The sequence below is a fragment of the Theobroma cacao genome, chromosome 1 (genome assembly GCF_000208745.1).
Source record: "Theobroma cacao cultivar B97-61/B2 chromosome 1, Criollo_cocoa_genome_V2, whole genome shotgun sequence".
In the NCBI taxonomy this organism is placed as follows: domain Eukaryota; kingdom Viridiplantae; phylum Streptophyta; class Magnoliopsida; order Malvales; family Malvaceae; genus Theobroma; species Theobroma cacao.
In genome coordinates, this window is record NC_030850.1 from 6,970,883 (window position 1) to 6,986,266 (window position 15,384).

Sequence of the window (15,384 nt, forward strand, 5' to 3'; positions counted from 1 at the left end):
CTAAATTAAGACAAAAATGTTAAAACTACGATTTTTGTACACAATTTAATTAAACAAATTAAAACATGCATTCCAACTTAAACAAGTTGAATTCTACAAAGCTAAGTGGGGAATCTATTTGGACATAGATATTCCAAGCTCCAATAAACTTAGAATTATTCTTAATTTCATTAAAATAATTCAAACTTATTAACCATGAAATCACTCCACCATAGATTCATGGTTGCACTCTTGGATTAACTACAATTATAAGAAACAATTCAATACTTGATATTAATTGTTAGTTGTCCAATTGCAAACCTTATATTGTGAACCCTCATCACCATCCAATGACAAAAGGTGAAATTACCGTTTTACCCTTTATGTCAATTTTATCTTCTAGTCTCAAATTTCATCCAATTAGTGATTTAATACTCTAGATATAATCTTTTGAGTATCTAGATATGATGAGTAGCTAATTCATCAATCCACTGGGCCTAGATTAATCACCAATTTTCTTGAAATCACTAGAAGTGATGTTAATGCTATGAACTCCATTATCTGGATATATGTTTCCAGATGTTCATCTCGATTATAATCTCAAAATACGGCGTCTAGATCAATGCTTTATGATGATCATGCTCATGGTAAATCAAAGATTATAAGGAGATTAAATAAGAGTCCACTATCCATTAGGATTTCATCTCTACTATAAGCAAATGCATAAGTGTGAGATCAAGATTTAGGTAACGGTAAAACTTAAATTTGATTCTCCCATGATTCCAGTTCATGTTATAGTGTCATTACTCGAAGTCAACCATATCGATGATTTGAGACTCATCATTCCCTTGAAATGAATCACATTCGTTTCGTTGGAAGTAATATGGACACTACAGCCTTAACATAATAAAGTGATCAGCTTTATTATATGGTTGTGAATAATTTTTTTAAATTCAATTAAAATACATGTCTCCTATGTATGACTTTTCATACAAATGTATTTTAATATCTCAATAGAATCTTGGTACCTTAATAACTGGATAATGAATGCTTACTAAAACAAACTCTTTGTCTTATTATCAAAATGCACTTTCATTACAAATAAATTTAATGAATTTAAGCATGAGAATATACTTGCTTTCTAGGGCACCATATTCTCAAAATTCCTAACACCTTAGACTTGCCTTTCAAATGTGTCGTTTGAATTGCAACTATAAGACGCATTACATCCCTAAACCCCCAAATACAAGCCCCATATGACCAAAAACAATATTTGAATCATTATGCCTCATCAGTAGCCACTACAGTGACTATGCCAAGATTTTCTCATTCCAACATATAAAAATATGAGGATAGTAGTTGAAATGACTCTTTAAAGGGACCAAAAACAAGCCTATCCACTAAACCCTCATCTCACCAATTATGTCCTTAGGTCTCAATGCTTTCCATTGGCCTGAAGCTTGTGTGAAATAAGTTCACCAATTATCTTTGCACTCGCGGTTCGAAATTGCCCTTGCAAACCATCGACAGTACACGTGTGTATTTTGTGGAAGGTCTGAACGTGCCAATATTCTACTTCAGGTAACTCATTGCACGCACACCAAACTTGCATGCCTTGTCCTTACAAGCAACCTCAAAACGACATTTACATGACCTTTTTACTCTAATCTCAAATTGCTCTTTTAGAGCCAACATGTTCAAAGCTCGTTTCAACTCGGCCTTTGAGGAAAACATTCTTCCTTTATATAAGCGATCATTAGCACATGTCGACTCCTTAGTGGTAATTATTTGGAATGAGAACTTTTGTGCACCTAGAATTAGCCATGTACGAGATATCCCTACATTTCCCCTTTCTTGATAACTGTCATTAAGCAATGTCTCAGGTGAACGAATGTCGTTATCACTAGCGATGGGCTTATTGTATATGGGGTCATCACACTGAACATCTCCTACATCAACACCTCTAACATGTTCCATTCCACCTTCCACATTATTGCAATTTGGAATGTCACTGTCATAAAGCCAATCATCGTCTAAACTATCATCATGCCATTCATCATGCCCATCATCTGAATTTTCATCATACTATCTTCACCGGCAAGGAACAAATCCTCATTTCCCTCATCAGATGCAGCATTATTCTTGAGTGTCATAGTGTCATCCTCTAGTGTCATAATCTCATTTGAAAATGGCATTTCTCTACAATTTCATCCAATCATTGCATTTGTTGGACAGAAGCAAGTAATTGGTTCGATGCACATTCTGATCGAAATTGTGCAACCATCTATTCTATGAATGTCATGTGTCTACCGGGCTGCATAAACTCTTGTACATACATCAATTGCCATTGTTGTGGGTTAGAGACCGAATGTTGTGGTATATGTGAAGCATTGTAAATCTCATTTTGATTAAGGTGATTACCATGTTGTGTAGCTTTGTCATGTGACATAACATTTGTATGGAGTTCTTTAATGTTGACGTACACTGTTGAAACATTCCTCTGTTCTAGCAAAATTAATGCAACATCCTCATTGTCCTTGATAATTGGATGTGATATCTCTTTGGGTGTACTGAACAATGCATGTAACTCAATCTAGTGAATTATTGGGTTTACCCCAACAACATCTTCAACCAACTTCATCAAGCCTGCAAATGACAAATCACTCTTAACCCCCTGCATCTGTGACTCACCACCCCTGTAAATACCATCTACCCACTGACCACCGTGTCTTATCACAAGTCACACAATCGGAACGTCACTGAAATTTTGAAAAAAAAAATTGTTAGTCATTTTACACATTACATGATGTGTTCTAAAATTTTGCTACACGCCCTGTTGAAAACATATTGTTACACGTCATGTTTAAAAATTTTTCTTACATGCCATGTTCAAAAGAATGTTACACGCTATGTTGATAATATGTTACACGCCATTTTCAATAAAAATGTTACACGTCATGTACTAAAACATATTATTTCAATATATTTTTTACACACCATGTGCATTAGAGATGTTACATGCATGGCGTGTAACAACTGTGGGCAATGTTCTAATGATTTTGCTACATGTCATGTTTACTACACCTCATGTATAGACAAATTTTACTACAAGCCATGTACTAAAACATGTAATTTTTTTTATTTTAAGATATTTTTTACAAGCATGCCGTGTAACAACTCTGGACAATGTTCTAATTTACACACAAAGTTTCAGGAATTAATGAGTTGCCGCAATAAACACAATAACATATCTTGATGTCATCTCTACTTTAAGGTCTGTATATCGACTACAATATGGCCAGATGCCAAGAGATAGACCATAGCACGATAATGATGGTGCTCAACAAAGAGCTAACAGAGCTGATACAGTTTAGAAATATTGAGGGAGAGCTAATACAGTTCAGCTGAGAGAGTTGAGGGAGCTGAAATAGCTGAGCATTTAATTTCTCTATAGCGAGAAGGAGATATCGGGAGATTAATTTGCCAAAAATGTTTTCAAAGGCATTTTGGTCTACTCATACCAAATTTGGTTAAAAACAAATAATTTTATATGGGTGGTTATTTCTGAAATTATCTTATGAGGAGGGTTATTTCTCAAATTTCCTTTTCATTTTGACTTTTCTTCTATCTTTTTGTTCTTCGTATAGCGTTTATGCGAGAGTGGTGTGGCCACACTGATTTAACAAGTATAAGTTTCAATATCACTAAGGAGAAGCTAAGTATTGCTTGCCCTAAACTCAAAGTTGGATGCCACCTAAAGAAAGATAAGAAGAAAGGGAACTACGACAACAATACCACTTGCAATAAAAAGGGAAATCCAAATGAAGTAAAAAGGTACAGGTATAGAAATTACAAGTGATTGATTTGGTTAATTACCAAAATCTTATATATATGTAATTATATAAGTTGATGTCTTAACAATTTGCTTGGTGTGATTCACATGGTGTCCTAGGTCCCACGCAAATAGAATAAAGAAAAAGAAAAAGGGAAAGCTTAATCAAAGGACATAGAGCAATTAAAAAGAGATGCCTCTTTCACTAAATAAGTTCTGGTATCACAATATATCTAAGTGTGTATATATATATATATATATGAGACCGATCATACATGCATTCCACTTACTGAATCAAACACGGCAACCTTTGTTCAATGCAATGTAAGTATCATATCTTAGTTACTTTCTATTATAACCAGTTTTTACCTAAATGTTGTCTCTTGTTGAGTTTGAGATTTATAATATCTTTTGGTTTGCATATATACCAATCCTGCCATTGCATTTTTTCAGGTTTCAACATACCAATAAGCTTGAATGTAAATTACAAGAAATTTAATTCTCTTGAATAAATGCTCATTAATAATTAGTCTTGGAAGCTGATTGTTTTTCAAATTGCTTCAGAATATTCAAAAAAAATCGAAAACAAAAACGAAATGGTTGAAGGCCAACAGCATTTTTTTTCTTTTTAAAAATGTTTGGAAATTATTAGGTGTCGAATTTCATTGATAATGGAGGGAATAAATCATTCACCTCAGTAGAACACACAAAAGAGGGAAGGTATTGGTCGGCATGCCCGATGAATGGCCGGGTATGCCCATCCGATGCCACCCATATCGCTATACAACCAACAGGAATCAACCTGTACAAGCCCTGATAAGAACCAAAAAACAAGGCCAAGGGCTTATTGACATTACATATTGATATAATTAATACCTTACATATTTCTTCTTTCACCTTTTTGTCATGCAGAAGCAAATATGGCATTTACGGGTATTGTTAATGATAAACTTACTGAAGAAAACTATGAGAATTGGAAGGAATGCTTGAAAAGCTACTTGATATCGCAAGGGCTTTGGGGCGTTGCCTCCGGAGATGAACTTGAACCGCCAAAAACTGATGAATGCAGGTACGATTGTTGGGTTAAAAAGAATGCAAAGGCATTGCACGCAATTCAAATTTCATGCGGAGCTGGCACCATTGCCAGAATTGGAGAAAGCGAATCAGCCAAGTACGAGTGGGATCGCTTGGCGGAAAAGCTTCCAGCACCACTGCCAAAGGGTAGTGGCTTGTTGCTAAATGAAGGTATTCTAAGTATCCAACACTCGATCATGAGTCGATGTAACGGGTATAGATTATTATCTGAAAAGGAAATACTATTGCAGGGGAATCAAACGTCTTCTACTATGATGCCCTATATAGGGCTATCGAAAAGGGTGATTTGGAGGCTGTCAAAATGTTCCTTGATTTGAAACCTTACGCCGTGAGAGAGAAGATTACTTTGAAAGATGACACTGCCCTTCACGTCGCGGTTCTCGCCGGGAAAGAGGAGATTGTGAAGGAGTTGGTGAGGAGGATGGAAAAAGATGACTTGGAACTCAAAAACAACATGGGGGAAACCGCTTTTTCCATTGCCACTATTAACGAATCCAAAGAGATGGTAAGGGCCATGGTGGAGAAAAATAGCAACTTGGTTACGGTGAAGAATGCCTATGGGGCGATCCCAGTTGTTGTGGCTTCGTTGTTTAGTGCAAGGGATATGGTTCGATATCTCTATTTCAAAACTCCAGAGGAAATTCTAAAACCAGAAAATGGAGATCGAAGTGGTGCCACACTTCTCAATTCACTCATTGCTGATGGGATTTTTGGTGAGTAATGTATACACTTTCGAATTTGGGCCCAATGTTCTTAATTTTATTGAGGACTTTGCCATTGTGATTGAATATTACAAAAGTATAATCCAAAATACAGAGAAAACTGTGAGGGAAACTATGATTTATGACTAGAGTATTCAATGTGTTCAAAAGATAACATGTATAGTATAATTCTTTTGGTACAAGTTCAATCGCTATATTTTCAAGCGCAGGCTTTGGTTTCACTTCAGTTCATTCTTTTCATTTTAATCGCATCAATTTTTCTCTCATAATGAGAGATTAATTATCCTTTTCATTTTTATTTTTTTGGCTCTTGCTGTAGATTTGGCCTTAAGTTTGCTTAAAAGATATCCAAAACTTGGGGTTACGGAAGATATAAACAAAAATTACGCTGTTAAGTTGTTGGCCCATAAACCATCAGCATTCTTGAGTGGAAAGAGTTTTGTATTTTGGAAACGTTGGATCTACAACTCATGTAAGTTTACTCCTTTCTCATTCCTTTTCTTTTCAATTTGGCCTGCCTATTTCTTTATTCTTAACACGTAATTTGCTCGATTCATATAACAATAAAGCTTAACACTTAAAAAAATATATTCATCTTCTTCTTTATCAATTAACAATGTGTACAAGTTTATCTCCAAGGTACATTTTATGTTCTAATTGTATGAAATGATGTCAAGAAAGCTACAAAGTGTAAACCATCAATATTCATATTATTAATTATACATAGCATGGGAGATCATGGCAAGGACTATGTCCGGCATGTGCTAAACAGCAACACTACCACGAAAGGGTAGTTTTTTAACTAAATTTCAGAAATAAATCTTATTCTCTTGCTTTTAAAAAATATTATTAATTATTCGAGCTCATCACACCAGTAATAAAGGATGCCAAATATCTTATTAACATATATATTTTAATAATTGTTGAAAAATGTGATCAACTAATGACACGATTTTTTCAGGTATAAAGATATCAGAAGTAGAATTAGAAGATGAAGGAATAACCTATGGTGAATCAAGGGGTGATGAAGAGAGCATTAGAAGGCAACGGTCGCGTCCTAATAATGGTATGTTGAAATATACTCTTTCTCTTGATTTTGAAGGTCTTTTTTGCCTGTTTGAAAAGCAGTTTCGTTAAGTACTAATATAAAATATTCTCCAAGAACAGATAAAGCTTTGATCACTTAGTGATTATATAACCAGTTCTTAGGAGTGATAAAGGTTCAAAGTCTTATCTCTCATGGCATTTCCTTTCACATATGTTAAGAGAAAAAAAAAAGGGTATTTTTCCAAGTGAAAGTCATAATAAGTAACAAGAGGTTTATAAAGAAAAATAACCCAAATGAAGACTAAAACCAAATAAAAAATTTACGAGTGTAGTCCTTAAATTTTTTCTTCCTTATTTTAGCAAGTTATAAGAGCTCAAATTTGACCGTTTTCTTGCAGTGCGTAGTTCGCTAATCAAATTTGGTTGGAAGCTCCTCAAATGGTTTGGTATGCAGCATGATCTCTTCATCAATGAAAGTTTTGCACTTTTGTTGTTGCTTTCGCTCCCCGTAAATATTGCTTTCAATTGCAGTCCCTGATATGAAGCAAATTCACTATGCAAAGTTAAAGCATGACCAAGCCGTCGAACTCCTCAGATACATATTTAAGGAGATACCAAGGCTAAGTAACAAGCAGTTGGACAAAATTGGATTGGACAAAGCAATCTATGATGCTATCAAGCATGGAATGATTGAGTTTATTGATGAAATAATACAACTCCATCCCGAGGTCATATGGAGGAAAGACAAAAAGGGTCGAACTCTTTTCGCCAATGCAATAGTTCTACGGCGAGAAAAGATCTTCAATCATGTATATCATTTGGGTTCAAAGCGGCGCATAACATTACTTCGGCATGATATTTTCCGCAACAATTTTTTACATCTAGCTGCAAAGTTGTCCCCTCCCTCTCGACTTGATCATATCTCTGGAGCTGCTTTGCAGATGCAAAGGGAGCTACAATGGTTTGAGGTGATACATTATCTATTAAAATTTTTGCTGCCTATGTATGTAAAATAGATACTATATATTAATCGTGTGTTTCATGTTTCCTTTGCATTTCAAGTTAATGAATTTGGAACTGATAAAAAGGTTTTCCTGTTAATGTTGATTAGGAGTTGAGGAAGATTCTACCCCCAAAATTTGAGGAAGAGTTCAACGAAAACAATAGAACTCCGGCATCATTGTTTTCTGCTGAGCACAAGGAGCTGATTAAAGAAGGGGAGAAATGGATGAAGAACAATGCAGCGTCGTGCATGGTTGTGGCTACTCTCATCGCTGCAGTCATGTTCACATCAGCTTTCACAGTTCCAGGGGGCAACGATGAGAAAACAGGCGCCCCAATTTTCCTCAAGTCCAACGCATTTTTGGTTTTCGTCATCGCTAATTCTCTCTCTCTTTTCGCTTCCTCCACTTCTGTGCTGGTGTTCTTAGGAGTTCTGACGTCCCATTATGCTGAGAAAGATTTCCTTCAATCCTTGCCTGCAAAGTCCATACTTGGCCTTTTTACTCTCTTCTTCTCCATTGTCAACATGATGATAGCCTTTGGCTCTGCCATTTTCATTACCCTTCAGAAACGGTTGGCTTGGATTTCAGTCCCGGTCATTGTTCTTTCAACCGTTCCGATTGCTTTCTTTACATTGTTACAGTTCCCTCTTTTGATTGAAATGCTCATCTCTACTTATTGTAATCGCATCTTCGACAAGCCCAAAAACTAACTTATGATCAATCATGAATGGCGGCAAATTCTATCAATCTTCTATTTTTGTTTGATTCAGATTGTTTGGTTGTTTGCTTGAATTAGCAAGATTATCACTTTACTAAATTTAAGAATTGAAGTATACATATTTTATTGTATATCTATTACATATTAATATCCTAATGAGTCATATACATTACTAAAGAATGTTAATTGAGAATGTGAAAAGGAGTTAATTAAGTTGGAATTAATTGAAAGAAGTTAGAAACTTTAAAGACGTAATTGAATGTTTCAATTAATCTTGAAGTAATTTTGTAATTAATATAAAAGTTATAAAAATGATATTGAGATTAAGATTAACTCAATTATCTATAAAATAAATAGGAGGCTTCTTTCACATTTTCTGTTAACATTTTATAATGTTTGTGATCCAGTAATTAGGGTCTTTATGATTGGAGGTGATGAGGTCCACCTAGGTAACTATATATTACTAAATTTTGAAGTTGTGCATGTGAGGAACACCGAAAAGAGAGTGGGACTGACTTATAAGCCGTTGCTAGAGAAGAAGGAAAAGTCTTGGAAGTTTGGTCGCAGTATGAAATATGGCACTTGCTATGTCCTTTCTACTTCCTACCCTCATCTTTTTTCTATTATATATATTGAGAATGGGACTAATTGCTGGAAGTCCGTTGAGGACTCAAAACTAAATTTCTTTGCCCTTTTTCGTTTGGACAAAGAAGAGTCCAATTGAATTTAATTGTAAAGGTAAACTCAAGTTCAAACTTGACTACACACACATTTTTCTGTGTGTATATATATAATCAGAAAGTTAAATTAGATTGTGAATATGGTTGGAATTAATAGGTAAAAATTATTCGAACTCAGCATGTGCTCAATTCTTTGAGCTATTGGAGATTGAGCTCAATACGACCGCGTACAAGATGATGCTCGTTATAGACTTGGCTTAGATATGTATCTAGTCCCGATGTAAAATGACGAAGAGAGAGACTATTAGGTCTTGTCTTGTCTCAGTATATGCAGTAAAGAAGAGGTTTCGAAACTTTTAAGATCCAAGTTCGAGTCTCATCAAATGTAGATTATTGATTTTTACTGCTTGATGTATATTAAAAGTTATTTGATTATAATTGTAATTGGTACTGATACATATAATTTCCTAAAAAAATTTTATAACCATTAATATTGAACTTAATATATAGCCCTCGATATCGAACTTAATTCAATGATAAGATGAAGACTTGGGATCACTCGATCCTAAATTAAAATCCCACTTGGGTTGTTTTTGTTTTTTGTTTTTTAAATTTTATGGTAAATTTCCATTGTTTATATGTTATACTAATTATTATGGTTAATTTTTAATCAGTTCCTTCTCTTGGATGTACTAATTTACAAGTTATATATTGGATTTAATTCATTTTAATTGTTATTGTATAATTTAAGGGTAATTCAAAAATTAAATGAAACACTTTTCATTTTGCATTTTTTGTTCTATTATCAATTTTTTTCAAATTAATCAAAACAAAAAAAAATTGAAATCCTAAATTGACCAAAAATAAAGACCTTACATCAAGTAATAAAAAGTTTTATAAACATTAAATCCTAAAATAGGAATCCAGGTTAATTGTATATATAATCTCATTAAATAAAATTTTTCTATACCAAATATGATGAGATCATCGAAACAATATCATTGGATCCGATGATGCTGCTCCATATTGTACGGATTGATGAATAACATAAGCCCCAAGTAAGTGTATTCTCATATTTTTAATTCGTCAAATCCTTCATATGTGTATATATATATATATATATATATATATTAAAAATTGTCACATTTTATGATTTTCGAACAATTGTAACTTAAAATCGTAAAGAATAGATAGATTTAGTTGCAGAATAAAGGAGAGCAGACCAAGATCAGCTTGCTGCAAAAGCAATTGACTACATACAGCAGCAGGGGGAAAAATAAAATTAGCAGAAAAAGGAAAAGGAGGTAAGGCATTAGGCACACCACTTTGGACTTTTAATTATTTTTCATTTCATTATGCCACAACATTGTTCCAGGATCAAAAGTGAAAGGGAAAAAGCTATATTATCTGTAAGTTGTAATCATTGGACATAATGGTATTACCCTTTCTTAAACCCAAAACTAATTTGCAGCAAATTTTTCTTTTACATGAGCTTGACAATGGCTCAATTAAGAATGCTTTCATAGTTTAACCTAAAACGTTTATGTTCTTGCAACAAGGGAAAGAAAAAAGGTATTATTAGAAGAGGGAAAATTCTAGCAGATTCAAGAACATTGGCATACTTTACAGCAACTAAAGTATTCAAAAGGAACTGTAATTTGGTTCAAGTTATCTTAAAGAATCTTTAATTTAAAGAGAGATACCATAGCATAATAAAAGATGGAAAGACAAAAAGAAAAAGAGAAAGAAGAAGGAATAGGTATTAAGCAGAATCTTTTGGATCATCTCTGAGGAAATTATATACGCATCAAACAATCTTTTTTTTTCCTTTTTCTCTCTTCTTCTTTATACTTGTACTCCAAATTCTCGTCAACATCCTATTACTTATTCTTTGCTTGTACTTTTAGTAGTAGACAAGCATGTCGGAGGGGCAAAAGAGCAATTTTCGAAGAAGAATTTTTTGCACTTTGGACAGATCTGTATTGTTCTTATGGTGGCAGATCGATGAAGCAGTTAAAACATTCCATCGGGGGTAAATTAACTGAAAACTATTTTATTAAAATTTTCATATTTCGTATCGTCTGAGACCTTGATTTTCTCCATATAAATAAGTGTCGTAAGTTATCCTTCTGGGTTGCCCAATATCTGAGTTCAACCAACACATATTTGCAGTGCAAAGGCCTGGAAAATATAGCCTGTAAGTGATTGATAAAGTCATTATATACATGTGTTGCATAGGTTTTCTTTTATGTAAGATAATGTGAAATATTGGGCTTGCTTTGGTTTATCATTACATAGTCATAACAGAGCAATATTTAAAACGTTTTCAAGGATATTACATATCTAACTCTATTAAGTTTTCTAATTATGAACGATTTATTTTCATCATCTGGCAACTATGAAGCATGCAGGTGCATGCCTTCATAGAAGGGAAAGAGGGTTCAACCAAATACAAATTATAGTTAATAGAGTTAATGCTTAACATAGTTAAGTTTGATTTAATTTCAATGGAAATAGTTGAGAGTCAACTTTGGTTCATCTAGCAGTTTTACTCATATTTTTTCTGTTCAGTTTCCCATTGTCAATAGGCTGTTTCCCATAACAAAATGCGGCCCACGGAAGCTACCCATGGTGCTCCTAAAAGATCAACGAGCAATATAGATGACAATAAAGGTTATTCCATCTCTCTGTTTTATCAAATTTTGGTCACTAACACTTAGGAACAAGCACAATTGAAATTGAAGGAGGGCACTCCTTCAAATGAACTTGAAAACATATCTAATAAATAAATTTTTGTTCCGAAAATGCTACCTTGTGTTTGTTTCAAGCTATTTTATTGTGAAACCTGGCAGATTTAAAGGATGCATACATTCGTTATCTGCCCTTGTACAAAGCTGTGGATAGTGGTGATTTGGAAGCTACCAAGAAATTCCTCGACCAGCACCCAAGTGCATTGTCCGGTAGCCTTTCCGCTGATGGCGACACAGCTCTTCACATTGCGGTCCTAGCGGGACATGTAGAGATAGTTGAGGAGTTGGTGGGGCACATGTCTGCACAAGAAATAGCAGTTAAACAGAAATTTGGTTCAACAGCCCTTAATTTTGCTGCCGTTGGAGGAGTAACAGAGATTGCAGAGTTATTGCTGAAAAAGAATAGAGAGTTGCTTACCATTACAAATGAATATGACCAGATCCCTCTGGTTGTGGCTGCTCTCTATGGGCATAGGGATTTGGTACAGTATCTTTACGAGGAGACTCCCAAGGAAGAGCTTGATCCAACTAATAAAAATCATGGAGCCCTTCTTCTCACTGCTTGTATTATCGATGAATTTTACGGTACGAGAGGATTGCTTTACTATCTCTTCTGATTCTATACTCTTTCCATTTGTTCATTGTTTCTTATTTAACCTTTACCTGTTCTTCCTTTATGCCATACAGATATTGCTTTGGATCTAGTCCAGCGCTATTCACAATTGGCAATTGCTGAAGACACAGATGGAGACACTGCCCTGCGTATTTTGGCTCAAAAACCATCTGCATTTTCAAGTGGAACTCAACTTGAAACTTGGCAATGGTGGATATATAAATGTTGGTAACTTGTCACTTGAAACTTATCTTCGAAATTCGAGCTATAGTAGAGTCATTAAATTGAGCTTTATCTGTGGCTGTATTATTATACATTCTTGGCCTCAGGTATTCATATACATCCACATAATGCCTCTCTCAACAATTCGGGAGATATTGAAAAACCTCATGAAGGTCCAACTCATCCAAAAAATTTGACTAAACGAGGTATATATACAAAACAAGTCACAGATTTCTCAGTAGAAATTTGCTTTTTCTTTTATTTAGATCTTTTCTGACATTAATTTTTAGTATCATTTGAGCACAAATCCCTACTTTGCCAAATACTGCATCACATAATTTGTCCTTGAATTTGAAAATCTAGTTTCGTTTATGCAGCACTTCACCTACTATCGCAAATATTCTGGAAATGCTTAACACTTTCTGGTAAGAAACAGCAACTCTACCTACCTTTCATATCTGCTTGAGCCTAACTCTGCTTGTTGCCTTCAGTCCCAGGAGTCACAAGCATATATGAGTTGAAGTTGAAGCATGTTCAAGCCAAAGAACTGTTAACTTGTGTTTGCCGAGAGGTATCAACTCTAGAAGATGAGAACAGAGTGCAATCTCTGGTAAAGAAACCACTATTTGACGCAGTTAAGAACGGATTAGTTGAGTTTGTCACAGATCTCATGAAACATTATCCTGAGGTGCTTTGGCTCTATGATGACAAGGAACGGAATATATTTTTTGTTGCAGCCGCTGAACGCCAAGAAAAGATTTTCAGCCTTATATATAAAATGGGCGCAAAGAAAAACTATATGGCAACTCATTGGGATAAGGATTCTAACAACATGTTACACCAGGCAGCTTTCTTAGCTCCTTCCTCTCAGCTTGATCGTGTTTCAGGTGCAGCTCTGCAGATGCAAAGGGAGCTTCAATGGTTTAAGGTGATTACATACATACGTATGTACATATGTACATATATATATATATATAGGCTTCTTTTGGTTTAAAACTAAAGTAACAGACAAAATTACTCATCATACATTCTTTCTTATTTTTATTGCAGGAAGTGGAGAGTGTTGTACAACCCAAGTACAGGGAGATGGTCAACAACCATTTCAAAACACCCCGAGCTTTGTTCACGGACCAACATAAAAAATTAGTAGAACAAGGGGAGCAATGGACCAAGGAAACTGCTGAATCTTGCACGGTTGTTACTGCACTAATCGTCACCATTATGTTTTCAGCAGTGTTTACAGCGCCTGGAGGATATGATGAAGCAGGGGTCCCGCTCTATTTGCATCGAAGTTCCTTCTTGATTTTCATCATATCTGATGCATTATCACTTTTCACTTCCACAACTTCTTTGCTGATGTTCTTAGGAATCCTGACATCCCGATATAGAGAAGAAGACTTCCTCAAGGATGTGCCTACAAAATTGATGATAGGGCTTTCCATGCTTTTCTTCTCCTTAGCAACCATGATGATAGCCTTTGGAGTTGCCCTGTTCATCGTTCTCCATGAAAGAATCGCATGGGTTTCATTTCCAATTATTTTGCTTGCTAGTCTTCCAGTTACCCTTTTCGCCTTGTTGCAATTCCCTCTCCTTGTTGAGATTTTCTTTTCCACTTATGGGCCTGGCATCTTTGACAAGCCGAAGAAGCCCTGGTTTAGATCAGGTTCTACCCGTTGCGTACGTTAGCTCGTTACGGCTGCATCCAATACTACTGCCAAAGCAACAGGGTTTAATTTGGTCTTGTGCTCTTATTCTCAATCTGATGTTCTACATATTCTGTTAAAGCATGCTTTGCTTTCCTTTTTATTAAAGGGACATATTTTGCTCCAGAATATATATGTTTCGGATTAGAATTGGCTGAGAATGCATTCACCAAAATTTCGTAATACGTAATATATACATAAACTCAAGTTTGAAAAGACTAATTCCATTTTATTAAATCCTCAAATTTCAATCTCAAAGTCATTGATTACAATTTTGTTATAATATTCTTGTTCATTTTTATTTTTCCTCTGATCTCCGACTTCAATCAAAATCGACGTCTCTAATTTTTTCTTTATTATTTTTATTATTGTTTTTGATACATTTGAATAAATGGTAAGGAGAAAGAGGAGATTTAAATCTTAAGACTTAAATTCTCTTTAAAGAAAATGACAATCATAGGTGATAATCATTTTTCATCTCACAAATTTACTTCTTTTCAAAGATTAAATTCAAGATTTTCAAGTTTTAATAGTATTGAAAATTTGTTTTTTTGGTTTAAGTTGATTTACACTCTCTCTCTCTCTCTCTCTCTCTCTCTCTTGGGGAACAAGTTCAATGCTTGATGAATCATTTATCATACTCGATAAATTTATAATAAATCAATAAATTTTTATTGGTTTTGCTTTTCCTATCAACATTTGCTCAAAATGTCAAAGGAATGAGTAAATGGTTAATTTGGGTTTTTTAAAAAAAAAAGAAAAAAAGTCAAAAATTAAAGAAAAAGTAGAAAATAGAATAATGTATGCCGCCTCCTCTTCGTCTTTGACATAAATAATTTTTTTAATCTTTTAAATTCAATTACCCTATTAAGTACATTCAATCAATCAAAGCAACTTTAATTGTTTGTATAATCGATTTTCTTTTGATTTTTTATTGCTTTAAAATCTTCAACAACCATAATACAATTTGAAAAATATAGTCATTATCAAGAAATTGCAATCTAAAATACAATAAAATC

General features: G+C 34.4%; 2 protein-coding genes across 2 annotated transcripts; both read left to right on the forward strand.

Annotated features, from left to right (window-relative positions):
* LOC18611805 lies at positions 4,730–8,407 on the forward strand. The gene is made up of 7 exons (XM_018120798.1): positions 4,730–5,056; positions 5,137–5,619; positions 5,948–6,100; positions 6,590–6,694; positions 7,074–7,121; positions 7,207–7,643; positions 7,787–8,407. The coding sequence occupies exons 1-7, from the start codon at positions 4,732–4,734 to the stop codon at positions 8,387–8,389; spliced, it is 2,154 nt and encodes a 717-aa protein (XP_017976287.1). The 5' UTR covers positions 4,730–4,731; the 3' UTR covers positions 8,390–8,407.
* LOC18611806 (ankyrin repeat-containing protein At3g12360) lies at positions 11,102–14,602 on the forward strand. The gene is made up of 8 exons (XM_018115358.1): positions 11,102–11,274; positions 11,649–11,750; positions 11,930–12,412; positions 12,515–12,664; positions 12,770–12,868; positions 13,040–13,087; positions 13,154–13,590; positions 13,713–14,602. The coding sequence occupies exons 2-8, from the start codon at positions 11,684–11,686 to the stop codon at positions 14,346–14,348; spliced, it is 1,920 nt and encodes a 639-aa protein (XP_017970847.1). The 5' UTR covers positions 11,102–11,274; positions 11,649–11,683; the 3' UTR covers positions 14,349–14,602.